Below are 15,953 nucleotides of genomic sequence, written 5' to 3'. Positions count from 1 at the left end.
GTGCTCCAAACGGAAGCCTGAAGCCGTCGAGTGCCATCTGAATATTGTCCCAAATAGAGCTTTTGTCCCTGGCCCTGACAGTCGGGAAATGGCCAAGCTCTCCCTTGCTTTGAATGGATCTTTCTGGAGGTGGGTAGATTCTAGATTTCACTTTTGAAGAGGAATTCCAAACCCACACTCTGTTGAATGTAGCTTTGGGGCGCTTGAGGAAGTGGAAAAGGTTGTTTGCTGTTTGTTTGGAGTTCAGAATTGCCTGCAAGGCTTCTGATTCAGAGGGCATTTCAAATTTCCGGATGTGTAGAGACCCTTATGCAGGGCAGTGGAACTTGCAGTCCCAGCACAGCCCATTGATGGCTCAGTAAACCTCAACACCTTGTTGCCCGCCTTCAGTTAATAAATGGGAGCTGGGGAGACGTGCTGTGTCCCTGGAGTGCCACAGTACATGGGCTTGCTGGGTTGCCCTCATTGTAGTGCAACTACTGCTAGAACTCCTGGATACTAAAAGAGCAGGCTGCAAGCTGAAAGGCCTTGCGGGGGCAGGGGGGTGATGTTCAGTTTTCTGTGCAAGGAGCTGGAGGAGCCAGGGACCACCACAACAAGTGACTGCATTGTTGTTGTTCATGAGAAACACTTGCAAAATGCTCTTGCTAGTGAAGAGCACCACTTAGTAGCTGAATAAATGATTTGTGAGCCGTGAATCATATAGCGGTATCTGCATGTGTGTTCAGCCAGGAAAGTTCGCACAGTGACTTAGGGCAAGTATCCATCTCTTGCTCTGGGACTTCTCACACTTGGTAGACCTCCCCAGGTCAAAAAACACCGTTGTAAGACCTCCCCATGTAGGAGAGGCAGCAAAAGGCTGCAGCAGTTGTTCCAGCGCCACTGAAGCTCTGCTGCAGCAAGGGGGAGGCATGCAAGATGTTTCCAAATGAGAATTGGCTGGTACTTGCGGCTTTGATGAGGGGCAGTTCAGAGTTGTACTAGATGTGTAATCAGGGGGAAAGTTGAATAGTGCACACTTCTAGGAAATGTGGAGAGTCTTCCATGCTGAACTGTGAATCATTTCTGTAAAATCTGGTGTGGCTAATCTCTGTTGGGAATGTAACATGAGCAAACCGAGACGGGAAAAGCTTGGGAGAGCCAGATTGCAGCTGAGTCATCATCCCTCTTGGATTTTGAAATTATGTTGAGATTAGCTTCTTACCAAGCTCGTCATCCTCAAGGCTAACTGTCTGTCTGCGTTTGCTAGAAGACATAGGAGCTTGTGAAGGTCAAGTATCGTCCGGGCTCACAAGAATGAATCTGTGCTGAACTGGTGTATCAATAGCAGTTGAGGCCTTGAAATGTGAGGCAGCAAGTCTCTGACCCACGCTTTCTTCAAGCAACGGCAGGGTCTTCAGCAAGCCAATAATGGGCTAAATAATAAGATAAATTTAATAAGCCCCCTCCCTCAGTAATGTAATACAGTGGTTCCTCGGGTTATAGACGCTTCAGGTTACAGACTCGCTAACCCAGAAATAGTACCTCGGGTTAAGAACTTTGCTTCAGGATGAGAACAGAAATCGTGCGGCGGCGGCAGCAGCAGTGGGAGGCCCCATTGGCTAAAGTGGTACCTCAGGTTAAGAACAATTTCAGGTTAAGAACGGACCTCCAGAACAAATCAAGTTCTTAACCAGAGGTACCACTGTACAGAGATTGCGGCACTGGTCTACCTTGCATAGTTGTTGTAAAGATGACTGAGACCGTGCATGAAGTACATTGATCACTTTTTTGAGAGGCTGTGCTTTGCAACTCAAGGGCAATAACTGAGTGTGCATGATGTTGCTTATTCACAATTCTTCTATGCTTCTCCTGCCTGTGACCATAACCACGTGTTGCTGCCATAGCAGAGCTGCGGTAAAGAATAAAAGTGCAGCCCTGACCTTTCCTGTCGCAAAAAGCAGCAGTTGAAAGAGGGTAGGTCCCTGCAGCTCTTGGAGGTGTCTGTTTCTACCTTGTTGTAATGAATGGTGACGATCCAGAGGAAGTTGACTGCCTAGATGCCTGCTCAGGACCATAAGAACTGGCCTAACCCTGTTCCATGAGCTCTGTGTTTTCCGCAGTGCTGTTTTTCATCCCTATGAAATGGCTCGTCAAGATGGCCCAGAGCCCTTTTGCTCACTAAGCCTCTGGGAGCAGCCGGCTTGCTTGCAAACCAGTACCTGAAGCAGTGGGTGGGTGAGGGTTAAGCAAAAGGAAGCTGGATCCTGGCGAGGCAGAGGCAGTGCTGATCTGTTTGCGCTTTGAAGAGCGGATGATTGCCCCACCTTGGCAGTTGTGGAACTGGGGCTGCTTCTGGGTGAACGGAAGGTGGTTGTGATCAGGGCCCCCTCTTCCCAGCTGAGGTCATGCTATCCCCATTCTCTTCCTCTTATTGCTGAGAGATCTTCTCCTGCTTATACCATCCCCACTTCCATAGCCTTCAGGGTGTACTGCTGTCTTAAGCTTGCTGTGAGGTTGGTGTTGAAGACGGCTTTCAAGCTATCCTGGTGCAGGGGCATCCCAGGAGGCGAGAGCTTGTTTAGCCATGGGCTGGATCCCAGGAGCTCCTTTCTCCAAATCAGGCACCTTGTTCTTGCCTTGTTAATACTCTGGACCCCACGATACCTCCGAGGTGGCCTCCCTTGTACAGTCATACCTCGGGTTGAGGTAGCTTCAGGTTGAGCATTTTCGGATTGCGCTCCATGGCGACCCAGAAGTAGCGGAGCCTGTTACTTCCGGGTTTCGCCACTTGCGCAGACGCTCAAAATGACGTCACGTGCATGTGCGGAAGCAGCGAATCACGACCCACAGACGTGGGTTGCATTCGCTTCAGGATGTGAACGGGGCTCCGAACGGATCCCGTTCGCATCCAGAGGTACCACTGTCAAGCCATTTCTGCTCTTCTGAGGTTTAGAGGTGTCCCAGAAACACAAGGTGAGGACATCATGAATAAATTGACAAAGGAAATAGCGGAATGGCTTGGAGTGAGGGAAGAAGACTTGATATTGGATATTGACAAAATTTTCAGGATGAAACCAGATGCTAAAAGACCATTTAAGGGGCCTGGGGAGTGCCTAGTTTTCCTCAATTCGAGGTTGCTGAAAGATAATGTAATGGTTCTAGGGGTTGCTCGTGCGTAAACTGGCGGCACACCTGGCTGGGTTGCCTGAGTGAACCTTTTTCCGTCCGGACAGCCACTCGCCCGTGGCTGTCTCAATTGCTCGCAGAATCCGTCAGTGGGCGTTTCTTGAACTTCTTCCAGCAAAGAAGCTCTTTGACGCCTAGTCTCCGCCTACTCTCCCGGCGTGGAAGCCTTCTGCGTAAGGAGGGTGTGGGCAGCGGAGGACCCGTGCTCTCCCCACTGGTCCCCGGCGAGGAGTCATGGGACCACCTCGCCGATACCCCCATCTGCCCCCCTTCTCCACTGGTGCTACGCTGATTCTCTTTTCCAGAAGATGGGCTGCTTCTCCCCATCCCAGGACGCTCTCCGGAATCCCTCTGGAGCCCTCTCCCTCCCTCTGGCTCCGATGGCAGTTCCCTGACAGATAAGATCTTACAAAAACGAAGAATGGCAATAGATGGACGTAATATATCAATATACAAGGAAATTCCTAAAAAACAAAATAATTACAAGATATTGACAGATGTGCTGAAATCTAAAGGAATTCTGTTCAAATGGCTATTCCCTGAGGGACTGTCTTTCACATTTAAAGATAGGAGAAGGAACATAATATCTATAGAAGCGTTAGCTTTCAGGAGCAAGGCTTCTGCCACAATTCCCCCAGGTTCCCTGGGGAGCACATTTCCACTGCAGAAGTACTGTAAAACCCTCTTGACTCTGGGTGACCCTTTTGGTGGAAGGTCTCTCCTAATTTAGTGTGCTCTACGTTGGATTTTTGATCTGATTGTGATGCTTAATCTGAGTTGCAAATCATTTTTGCATTTGGCACCTTTTAGACGAAAGGCGAGTGAGAGGCAACTTGATAGAAGTTTATGAAACTCTGCCTGGAGAAAGTGGTTAGAGAGTGCTCCTGCCTTTCTCATGAGACTCTGATTCATGGACATCCAGTGATGCTGAAAGCTGGGATAAAGTAAACCTTCACACAGTGTAGTAAACCTGTGGAACTCTTCCCCACAGGAGGCAGCGATGGCCACCAACTTGGATGGCTTTAAAAGAGGATTGGACAAACTCATGGAGGTGGGGAGGGCTATCGGTGGCTACTAGCCAGGATGGCTCTTCTCTGCCTCCACAGTGAACAGAGGCTCAATTGTTCTGAACACCAGTTGCTCAAAACCACAGGAGGGCTGTTGGCTCTTGTACTTCACGGCCTAGGACCCTCGTACCTAGGGGACCGCCTCTCCCGGTATGCCCCGCGGAGAGCCTCAAGGTCCATAAATAGCAACACCCTAGTGGTCCCGGGCCCTAAGGAAGTTAGATTGGCTTCAACCAGAGCCAGGGCCTTCTCAACACTGGCCCCGGCCTAGTGGAACGCTCTGCCTCATGAGACCAGGGCCCTGCAGGATCTGATTTCTTTCCGCAGGGCCTGTAAGACGGAGTTGTTCCGCCTGGCCTTTGGCTTGGAATCAACTTGATCCCCTCCCCCTCTTTCCTTTCTCCTCCTGTGATGGAACTCCCATTTGGGGACTTCCCTGGCTTTTTTCTGGCCCATGTAGGACCAGTTTGTATAGTTAGCCTTGATGTTTTCATCCCCAAAAAAGTTTTTGATTGGAGTTTCCACTGAAATGAGGCTGCATTTTAATGTTTTAATGTTGCCTTTTAATCTTCTTTTTAAGTTGCATTTCAATCAATTGTTTTTATATCGGGTGTTAGCTGCCCTGAGCCCGATCTTGGCTGGGGAGGGTGGGGTATAAATACTACTACTCAATTCCTGCCTGCAGGTTTCCCTTTGGGGTTTCTGGTTGCCTACTGTGAGGATGCTGGACTACCTGTGCTGGTGGTCTGATCCTGCAAACTCTTCTTATGTTTTTATATGTTTCTGGTGCTCCAAAAGCTGTGCCATCCCTTTGCACAGACAGCAGCTGGGCAGCCTCCGCAGGAGAAAGGCCTCCAGATGTTCCTTCCTAGCAGAGAGGCAGCAGCACACCTGAGCTGTTGGCCCAAGGGGGGTGGGGGCAGGCTGCGCTGAGAGCCACTGTGGCCACAGCTTGTTCTTTTCCAGTTGTCAGGCAGATGGTCCACCGAATGATCACGTTGGTTGCTAGTTAATCTCTGTCTTGAATTTTAGCTACTTTTTTTTATTTTTAAAAAAACTTGTATCCTGCTCTTCATCTTATGACCCATTTAAAGGACCTACCCCAGTGAGTTTGTGTGCTAATACCCTCCAGCAGCACAATCTAAGCATACTGGTTGGCACAAAGTTTGGAAATGGGTCGCAGAGAAAAGGAGGAAGGTGGATGTTCCTGGTAAGTAATTGTGTCCAACTTCATATTAAAAAACACGCACATCCTTAAGCACTGGGTGCTGGTCAAACAATATACAAAGGGTATGTTATACAGTCATACCAGTACTTAGTTTGGTGTTTATATCTTGGTGAGATCCTTGGTAGGGGCTTCAGCACCATTAACTGGTCAGTTTCCCCACCTGTGAAGCTTCAGTCTTCCTGTTTAGTGGTTCTCCGGTCTTCCTGTTTTCCTCCTTTACACGCCAGGCAAACTCTTGAGTCCAGGGTTCAGTGTTTCCCTGCAAAAACCGACGGGATCCCAGGTTCCTGGAGCAAAGGAGGAAACAGCAGCTTCTCTTCTTTGTTATTTGTAGGTATTTGGTGTCGTCAGCCGAGGCTGAGGAAACACAGGCTTCTGAATTTGGGCCTTGCCAGGTGAGTAAAGGAGGAACTGGCACTTTCAGTGGAAAGGGAGGCTGCATTCTGAGTGCTTGCAGTGGTGCTGCTGCTGCTGTGTTTTGGCATTCATCTGCAAGTTTATAGGAATGTTAAAATGTTTAGAACTAGCAGGAAAGGCCTGTCCGTTGAGAACAAGGGTCCACCTGCCTCCAGACTTTGAAACTGACTATTTTGCTGTGTAAACCAGACTGAAAGCACTTGAAGCTATTGGGTCTTTGCGTCAGAGAGTGGCGTGTTGGGCAGGGAAGCGTGTCTGAGCCAAGGCTTGGGAGAGTCTGTTCTTACCAGTTCCAGTAGAACACCCAGAACATAATGAACAGGTGAGTCCCTCCCATTTGCACAGCTGAAGGTGGTGAGAGCTGCTTTAAGCAGCAAGCTCCTTTGGCAGAGACACAAGTGTACCTAAATCACAGAAGCTGCCTCTCAGCCCCACTCTGGTGCTGTAACTGGGAATTGCAGTGGATTTTGGTGCAGATCTGATGTTCAGGGAGAGTGTTGCACGCTGCTTAAATGAGTGGCAGGCACAACAGAGCAGATGATTGGCTCGGGAGACAGCTGTTTCGTAGTGCCAGTCCTTCAGTCAGAGATTGCCTTGATAAATCTAATGAAGAACAGGGCTTGTGCCTTGCAACCCAGCTTTCGGGAGCACGTGTATGCTCTTACTTGCTTTGGGTAGTGAATAAACTGAAGTCTCCATAAGACAAGTTTTCCATAAAGTCCTGCCCTGAAGGGGTCAAGTGCAGGTGACCCTGGGGCCTCCGCTGAAAAGACCCTGTATCTCTTGCATGCCAACCTGGCTGGTGCCACTGCATAGCAGCAGCTGAACTTTCTGGCTGTATTGTGAGCTGACAGAGGACCCCGGGCTCTTCTTAGGAGAACACCTGTTTTCTTTGCGGGGGGGGGGGGGGTGAGTGGAAGGACGTAGCAGCTGAGCTGAGTATTTTGTGCCTTGCGGGCAGGAAGGCTGGCCATGGTTAGCTTAGCAGTTCACCCTAATGTGGTTCCACCATCGTTATTCATATACATACAAAACAGGAAGCGCTTTCAGATCATATCAACAACAGACTTCCTTATATGTACAAAAATAAAGTTTCGTGACAGCAATGAGACTGACACTTAAAGCGGAGACAAGCTTCGCGTTTGTGGGTCCAGCCAATCCGGAGCCCCTATGAGGCGTGTGGGGTGCTGAAAGCCAGCCCTGGTCGGAGCTCTTTTTCTGTGAGAACGAAGAGAAGGTGTCTTGTTTTCTCTGTATGCAACAGCCATGTCCCGAGAGAAGCTTTCTGAAATTCCGTTGCGAGGTAAGGCTGAGTGGCCCTGCCTTGCAGGGAAGCCTGGTGACGGTTTCCACTGCCTGTGACCAGCTGCTTACATGGCTGTCCACGGAGGGAGGGAGGAGGGAAGGGCAGAGCAAGGAGCCTCCCTGTGTGTGCTGCCTCCTCCAAGCAGAACAGCTTCAAGGCTTAGGGCTCAGCAAAACTCGTGGCTGCCAGCTATCACTGCAGAGGTCCTGCCCTGCTTTCTGCGCAGCTTCACCCTAACTCAGCCAAGCATGGGGGGCATTCTGTGGGGCAAGGAATCATCATAATGTCAGAAGAGCCCTGCTGGATCGGACTAGGGGCCTGTCTGGTCCAGCATCCTGTTCTCACAGTGGCCAACCAGAAGTCTCTAGGAGCAGCACTCTTCCCTCCTGCGGTCTCCAGCACCACTTCCGACAGGAAGTGAATTGCTGGCATGGACCCAGGTGTGTCTGCAGTTGGGCTGACTTTGAGAAAGCCACCCAATCACCCTTGTGTCATGAAGAATGAATTCTGCTTGGGAAATGTGGAAGCTCTGCAACTCGGGGGTTTCACTGTGAAGCAAGTTGGCATTTTGTAAGTTGCGCCAGCAGAAATGCTTCCTGTTCACTCTGCCGGCTGCAGGGGGTGTGAGCACTGCTGTGTCCTGTTTCAGTGGCCACAGCTGCAGAACCACCAAGAGTCGGCAGCCGCGGGCTAGCAAAACGCTGCCCCCGGAATGACTCTGCTCTGCCTCCACTGTCCGAGGCAGCTATGCTTCTGAATCCCAGTGGCTGGAAAACACAGATGGGGAGAGGGCTCTGGTGCGCAACTCCTGTTTGGGGGTTTCCCTTTGCCGCTGTGAGAGCAGGAGGCTGGACTAGGTGGGCCATTGGCCAGAAAACATTCTGCTTTATGGGAGCTCAAACATTCTGAGTCATCAGCAGTTACTATCCCCATAGGAGAATAAAGTTTATAAGAATTGAGAATCCCATTAGCTGTGAGTTGGAGGAATTGTGGTGTCCAAGCCTGAAAACCTGTTCAGAGTTAGTCATGGAATGAAAATTACAGAAGCTGTACTGTACTCAGTGACTGGCTGCAGTTTAACATGGGGTTGGCTGCAGTTTAACATGGGGTTGAGGCATTGGCCCTTCTGAGGCCCTTCTTTGTGTGCCGCCTCCTCGAGAGGTCCGGAGGGTGGCAACATGAGAACAGGGCCTTCTTTGCAGTGGCTCCCTGTCTGTGGAATTCTCTCCCCAGGGAAGTCCGCCTGGCACCTTCATTATACACCTTCAGGCGCTAGGCAAAAGCGTCCCTTTTTGAACCAAGTCTTTTGTTGATCTGATTGGCATCCTTTGCCCTTCTAAAATGAGGCTCTTTTGGGAGGGGTGTTATTGGGTTGTTGTTTTTATTCTGATTATATATATTGTGGTTTTTATGTTGATCTTTTCTGTGAACCGCCCTGAGACCTCTGGATATAGGGCAGTATATAAATTCAAGAAACAATAATGATGATGATGATGATGATGATGATGATGATGATGGCCTGGGCTTCTGAACAAGAGCAAATTATACTATAAGCTACTCTTAATGGTGGGCAAAGGCCAGTGAGGATAAAGGTCTTAGCAAGCGCTTGGGGCCTTATTTCATAGGGGAAACATAATAAAAATGCAGCAGTATGACAGAAGTCATAGCAAATGTCTTACGTGGAAGAAGACTGGACTTCTTGAAAGGTCACCGAAGGTTGGCTTGGGCAACTCTGCTCCTTTGGCCGGACTTCACAGAGGACCAGGGTGGGCATGTCAAGCATGGGTCACTCAGCCCCAGACGCTGGCCCCCTTAAGCGTCTCTCTTCAGCATCTTCCTGGGCAAGCATATCCCACCGATATATTAGCAGAGTGTTACAGCACACTTATATATTCAACCTTTCTGAATTTTCATCATATATTGAAGACCAGAGGGTTGTGATAAAATTAAAAACCATGTCGTTGAATGTAATTGCACTTAGACAGATAGAATAAATATATTTAAGGAAACTAATAATGAGGTTTGGCAGAACTATTCAAAAGTACTCCAAGTACCAGAGAAGAGAGATTGCTGCCTTTAACGCTTTCCTATATTTACCCCAGACTGTTATCACAGTTTTGTAGTGCCAGGAGTGCAGTGCTAGATTCCCGCTGCATGTTGCAGGTGGGAGCCTGTATGGAAATGGGAGCTGGCAGACGCCTGGGATCCTCGCTGCCAGACCCTCCAAATGGAGCAGGTAAAGCTGCCTGTGAGCATTCAAGAGATGCTGAAACAGATCTTCCCAAATAATATTTTCCTCTGCTAAACCAATTCTGTCACTTCCTGTGACAGGCATCACTCGTGGCTTTGTTGACAGCACCAACCCTGGAAGCCAGCTGCCTCTTCACCAAGCAGTGGGGGGTGAATGCACGTTGTTCTTCCAGGATGCTTCTGGTTCATGTTCATATCTGCAAATCTTGCTCAGCAAAGATTTTGGGAAGATAAGTTTGATGAATAAGTTCCGTAGGCCTTCTGTCACTCAGATGCAACTGTGTCGTGTCTGTTTTTATTATATTGAGTCATGGGGTGTCCCATTGACTTCAGAGCCAGATGAGCTTGTTTAAAACAACAGGACTCCTGAAAAGACCATTTCCGAGTCCTAGGTATGTTTTGAAACCCACTGGTGAAGTGTTGGTGTATTTAGAGCAGTTTAACTGGGTCTGTCTACAGACAGTAATAACGTGTTCCATTCTCCCTGTTTATGTCATTTATCCACCATTCTTTTACCACAGCCTGCTGGAGAAAATTGGTGTCAGTATTGGGACCTGTGGGATGTGGGTGGCGCTGTAGGTTAAACCACAGAGCCTAGGGCTTGCCGATCAGAATGTCGGTGGGTCGAATCCCTGTGACGGGGTGAGCGCCCGTTGCTCGGTCCCTGCTCCTGCCAACCTAGCAGTTCCAAAGCACGTTAAAGTGCAAGTAGATAAATAGGTACCGCTCCGGCGGGAAGGTAAACGGCATTTCCGTGTGCTACTCTGGTTCGCCAGAAACGGCTTAGTCATGCTGGCCACGTGACCCAGAAGCTGTACGCCGGCTCCCTTGGCCAATAAAGCGAGATGAGCACCACAACCCCAGAGTCGGCCACGACTGGACCTAATGGTCAGGGATCCCTTTACCTTTACCTTTAAACGATCTAGAGTTAGGCGTGAGTAATGAAGTGGCCAAGTTTGTTGGTACCAGATTATTTAGGAAGGGTAAAAGGATCTCTCCAGACTGGGTTAATGGGCAATGAAATGAATTGCATTTGCCAGTGTAAACAAGTGCAAAATGATGCACATTTGGGGCAGAAAGTCTTAATTTCACTTATATGCTCATGGGGTCTGAACTGACGGTGACTGACCATGAATGAGATTTTTGGGTCATCGTGGCGAGCTCAGTGAAGATGTCCACCCAGTGTGTGGTGGCTGTGAAAAAGGCAGATTCCATTGCAAGGATCATTAGAAAAGGAATTGAAAATAAAACTGCCATTACTATAATGCCATTAAACAAATCTATGGTGCAGCCACATTTGGAATAGCATATATCAGGGACGTCCAACTTCCAAGAGACTGCGATCTACTCATATGATTAAAATCTGGCAGTGATCTACCCCTTTTTTTGGGGGGGGGGGGTTCAGATCAAAGTTTTTGAGCTTCTTTAGGGAGGTACATTCCGGTTTTTTTGGGTGGGGTTCAGGTCTAATAAATGAAAAAAGGCGCTCAGCGATAGAACGCTTAGGAGACAGTCAGCATCGCTGCAGAAACTCTGTCTTCCATTCTAGCAATCTAGAGGAATGGGGGGAGGTGGGGGGGGGGCGGATGGAGGAGCCAGCGATCTACCACAATCTACCAAAACTTCCCGGGGATCGTCCAGTTGATCCCGATCTACCTGTTGGACATCCCTGGCATATATAATTCTCGTCGCCTCAACTCAGAAAGGATACTGTAGAGTTGGAAAAGGTTCAGGAAGAAGGTTCATTGTAAGAACATTAAGAATTAGTCCCTGAGTTTCCTTGTTTTTCCTCTTCCTTCTTTATCTCCTCTTCCTTTTGTGTTACCTGTTTTAGGCAGGTAAGCCTGCAGGCAGAAGCTGTTTTCCTTTTTTCTGGTTTTATGTAAGCCACTTTGGGGTCTTTGGGCCTTGAAAAGTGGATGCAGGTGCTCCAGATAAATATAAGCAGCAGAATGAGTGATAGGTTATTTTCCTTTAAAATAAAAAACAACCCAAAAAACCCCCAGACATGGGGACGTGTCAGTTTATTTCAGCCACTGGGGAATTTTCCCAGCAAAGGGTGGGCATTTTAGCTTCGGAGATCTCTGACAATACACCAGCTTGAATTCAGAACTGGAAATGGTCAGCTCAAAGCTCAGCTTCCCAATAGTGGTTTAGAAATTGTTTAGAAATTGTTCACAAGGATTGTTGCTGCCTTTGTTCCTCACTGGGGAATTTATCATCACGGCGGTTGCCATGTGTGCCACAGGTTGAGACAGCTTTCTTCTGTGGCAGCAACAGGACTCCAACAACGTATGAACTGCTCATGCAAACATACAGAAACAGAAGCACTATACATTAGAAAGTCTTCTGCAGCCTCTCTCGTGCTTGTCCTTGCCAAAAGCGTGGGGCAAGGGTCTCACTGCAGACTGGGAATGAAGGCTGAGAGGCGGAAGGGGAGCCTGTTGTGACAAGGATGTGGCCTGAATGCTGCCCAGCCAAGTCCAAGCCCAGCTCTGTCCGCTGGGGGCACCCAGGGAATGCGCACAGGGGGCTCCAGGAAGACGGGTGGAGGCATGATCTTGTGGGGCAAAAGGCCTTGCCTCGGAGAAGGGCAAGCGCTGCCACCAAATACTCTGAGTTCTCGCCACCCTCGTTGCTCTTTGCTCTGGTACTCGAGGGGCAAAGCACATGGGTGACATGCTCTGCGCCAGGGTTAGGCAGCCTCACATCCTCCAGGGGTTGTGGAACTGTGCCTCCCATCATCCTTGACCCTTGGCCTTGCTGGCTGGGGCCGGCAAGAGTTGGGAGTCGAAAGCATTGGGAGGGCAGCCCCTTGGCCATCCCTGTTCTTTGTGCTGAAATTCGGCACATGAAATTACGTGGGAGAAACTCCGTGAAGCACAACATGAGACCTCCGGGTATAGGGCAGTATATAAATTCAATAAGTAATAATAAGAAGTTCTCAGTAAATATCCACTTGTCTGTGTTGTTAAGGTGCAGCTCTGTTTGTTTACATCACAGGAAAATTCTCCATTTAGATCGCAGGAATTTTATATGGTGTTCTGTGGATATTATTCTTATTCTTATGCTATTTATTTACTGACATTAGGCTCTTGTGCTAGTGGACAGATGATTTGCGATGTTGCGCAACAGAGGAGTCCAGCCCAATGGCTGCGCTAGCAGAAACTCGCTACGTAGCAGGTCACGCCTTCCGTCATGCCGCAAAGTGAACTAGCGACTTGCTTGTGTGTCTTCTTGCACAGTGAAGTATTCTGCTGTCAGAAAACATTTCCCCAGTGGAACGAGCAGACCGCCAAGTGACTTAGCGCTACATTGGATACAACCCATTTTGATGGTTTCATGAATAGCTGCACTTACTGTTCACTTGCTGTCCTGTGATCCACTTCAGGAAAGGGCCATATAAAAAGATGGCAATAATTCTTGTGATTCTCTGGGGCAGGATATTCTTGGCCATGTGTCGGGGGGTGGGCGGAGCAGATGGCCTTTTCCTGGCCTTTTGCAGAAGGAGACTTCAGCGTTCGAAACTCCCATTGTTCTAGGCCCGTTTTGCAACAGGGAATTTCATTAATGCAGTTTCTGAGCTCTGGGCACAGTACTGTGCTTTAGATTTCAGATTAAAACTGCCACTGCTGGAAGGAAAGGAGGACCTTTTTCTGCCTCCCCACTGGAGAAGGGACCCTCATAAGAATATTAGGGGGGTGGGCAGGGGAAATATGGCTTTGGTTTTTGCAGTCTTCAGATGAAGACTAGATCATGTGAAAAATGAACATAAGATTTTAACTGCAGTTCATTCATTTTCAGCTTTGTACTCTTGTTATAAAAAAGCACGCTAAGACACTCGGTTTCAGCGCCCGTCACCTCGGTTTAAGGTGCCCTTTAGCTCTTTCCTATCTCAGTTTCTAACACTGGGCGCCTTGCACTTGTCCTGGGCTGCTGGCTTAACTTCCCTGTGCTGTTTTTCTCTTCCTTTCTCTAGCGTCGGCCAGGCTCCTCCAAGTGGCCTCTCCCCAGCCGGGCTGTCCCTCTCCTTCCATTCCACCAGGTAAAGTCATCTCATCATCTCAGAAGCTCAGCAAAAAGGCGCTCAAGCAGGTGAGTGGAAGAAGCGAGGGGCAGGGTTAAAACGGTCCCTGAAATATTCCTCCTGCTTCTGCGTTTCAGGGGCACAGACCTGCCCTTTGCCTTGAGGCCCAAAAGCCTGGTGTGCCTTCCCTCTGCATGCTCTGAGTCAGGGAGCCAAAGCCCTTTGGTACAGGGCAAGTGAATAGAGAAAGCTTTCTCTCTGTCTCTCGTAACGCTAGAAGTCATGGACACCCAGTTGGAAAACTAAGGGTAGATAAGTACTTCTGCGGATCAGACATAGTTAAACAATGGGACTCGATCCCACAGGAGGCAGTGGTGACCACCAGCCGGGGTGATTTTGACAGTGAGTTAGCCAAATTCATGAAGGAGGGACCTACCAAGGGCTGCCAGCCATGATGGCCACGTTCTGGTTCCATGGCTGGAGGCATTGTTGCTTCTGAATGCCAGTTGCTGGAAACCACAGGAGGACAGAGGGGCTGTGGCTTCCCCTGGATATCAGGCTGGATGGGCCACCAACCTGATCCAGCAGGCCTATTCTTGCATTCAAGAACAATGTAAAACAGTTGTTAGAGAATTGGGGGGCATCCCCCCAGCAAAACAGCAGAAAAACTACAGCCTCTTCAGGCTCCCCCCCGAGGCCTCCCTGGAAAGCTGGGTGCAGTGCTGGAATGAACTTAGAGATGGGGCCAGCCAGGCTTCATTGGGGAGGGCGTTCCCACATCTGTGTGCCACAGCTAAGAAGGCCCTGCTGCCTCCTCTTTTCTGCCTCCTCCTCCCTCTCCTCGTAGGCTCTGAAGCAGAAGCAGCGGAAGCAGCAGCAATGCCGAGGAGCCAGCGTGCAGCCCGTCTCCTCCAACCACCACCTCCTCCAGCAACACGCGAAGGCCGCCAGCCCCTCCGTCCCTCCAAAGCCTGGTATGAGACCCCAACGCTTCGCTTGCCCCTTGCCTCTTACAGGCACAACAGCCAGCCTGAAGCGGCATCCAGCAGTCCGTTGTTGTTTCTTACTGTTGTCAGAGCTGTTGACCAGAAGTGGCCTGTAGGAATGACCGCTGGGTGTGGAGCACACTTCCGCCCGCGGGCAGTCTCAGCTGTCCGCACATGTGACCTTGAGGTGCAGAGCACACTCCCCCCCCCAGACAAAGCCACAGCTGTCTGAGCATCATGCCCTCTATCTAACCCTTGCTCTCTTAGTAGTCTGTCTGTGACCTTTGTCTCCTTCGTCATACATGGTTCAAGGGGAAAATGACATGGTGGAAACAGGTGCCAAAATAACTTTGTACTACCCCACTATCTTGGGATTGGAAGATGTGTAAAGGTCACAGTCCAAAATGTATCTGACTGGTTTTGCATATTGTGCCAATAAAAGGAGCTTCCACAGAGCTAGCCGGCAGCTTGCTCCTGCGCAGCTCGCCTGCATTACCAACTCCTGCCTCATGTCCTTCACTTCAGTGACCCTCAGCAGAGAAAGGTCATCCCAAGCCCCTCTGGTTGAAATACTTTTTTCTAGCTGTACAGGCAATTCCCTGTTTGCATGGGGGTTACGTTCCGGGTCAGTCTGCTCCGCCCCCTTCTGGGGCTGAAGGCGGCACACGTGTCAGCAGCTGCATGTGCCTTGGTCACACACGAAAGGGTCATTCCCTGCAGAGCCCGTGACTTCCTGCCTGCTGCCAGGCAGGGGCTCAGCTGCAGGGCTGCTTCCTATCTTCTTGCTCCCCAGGAGCAACTCCTTTTGGGATGGTTCGCACTGGGATATCCATGCAGGGAAGTTGTTAGCTGGGGGTGGATGTGTGTGTAAACTGCTTTCAGGTTTTGCTGCAACCAAGCAGTATACAGTGGTACCTCTGGTTGCGAATGGCATCCGTTCCGGAGCCCCGTTCGCAACATGAGCAGAAACGCAACCCGCATCTGTGCGGGTCGCAATTCGCCGCTTCTGCACATGTGCGTGATGTCATTTTGAGCGTATGCGCAAGCGGCGAAACCTGGAAGTAACCCTTTCTGGTACTTCCGGGTCACCGCAGGAAACAACCTGAAAAGACGTAACCTGAACCCAACATAACAAGAGGTATGACTGTATAGATTTTGTTAAATAAATAAGTTTGGCTGTGTAGCCCATGGCTAGCTCTCCAGCTCCACCTTCCCCGATGTGAGCACCCTGGGGTTGCGTTCAGTCTGCTGTATCTGCCGCTGGTCCTGCTTCTTTGCTGTATCACTCAGGATTAGGCCCCATTAGGAGAGTTCAGGTGGATGCCCTGTAGAGACAGGAGGCTCCCATGAATTATGAAGGTGTGGTGCTGATTAAGGTATTTTAATCGTTAAGGCCAGTTTGCGATGTTTTTCGTAGTTGATTTTGGACCAGTTTGCGTAACCTGGATTGGAGATGGTTGACAGTTTGAAAACTGAAACGAATATCACTTGATACTGATCTTAA

The 15,953-nt window shown here is 49.5% G+C and overlaps 1 protein-coding gene and 1 long non-coding RNA gene across 3 annotated transcripts in view; one reads left to right on the top strand and one right to left on the bottom strand.

Annotated features, from left to right (window-relative positions):
- Positions 1-15,953, bottom strand: part of LOC307212024 — a 448,212-nt gene that overhangs the window by 102,850 nt on the left and 329,409 nt on the right. The gene's annotated exons all lie outside the window — the stretch shown is intronic.
- ASXL2 (ASXL transcriptional regulator 2) overlaps positions 1-15,953 on the top strand; it is a 31,770-nt gene that overhangs the window by 2,810 nt on the left and 13,007 nt on the right. The window contains exons 1-3 of one of the 2 annotated variants that reach the window (XM_079968472.1): positions 6,191-7,183; positions 13,416-13,531; positions 14,311-14,437. In XM_079968472.1, coding sequence (XP_079824598.1) covers positions 7,147-7,183; positions 13,416-13,531; positions 14,311-14,437 — 280 coding nt within the window. In that variant the 5' untranslated portion in view covers positions 6,191-7,146. Of the gene's footprint in view, positions 1-6,190; positions 7,184-13,415; positions 13,532-14,310; positions 14,438-15,953 lie in introns of those variants that run through there. The other variant, XM_079968471.1, reaches the window with a different exon arrangement.

Source organism: Podarcis cretensis (assembly GCF_951804945.1).
Source record: "Podarcis cretensis genome assembly, chromosome: 3".
Lineage (NCBI taxonomy): Eukaryota > Metazoa > Chordata > Lepidosauria > Squamata > Lacertidae > Podarcis > Podarcis cretensis.
The sequence above is the reverse complement of the archived record's forward strand: the minus strand, read 5'-3'. Positions and strand labels throughout refer to the sequence as shown.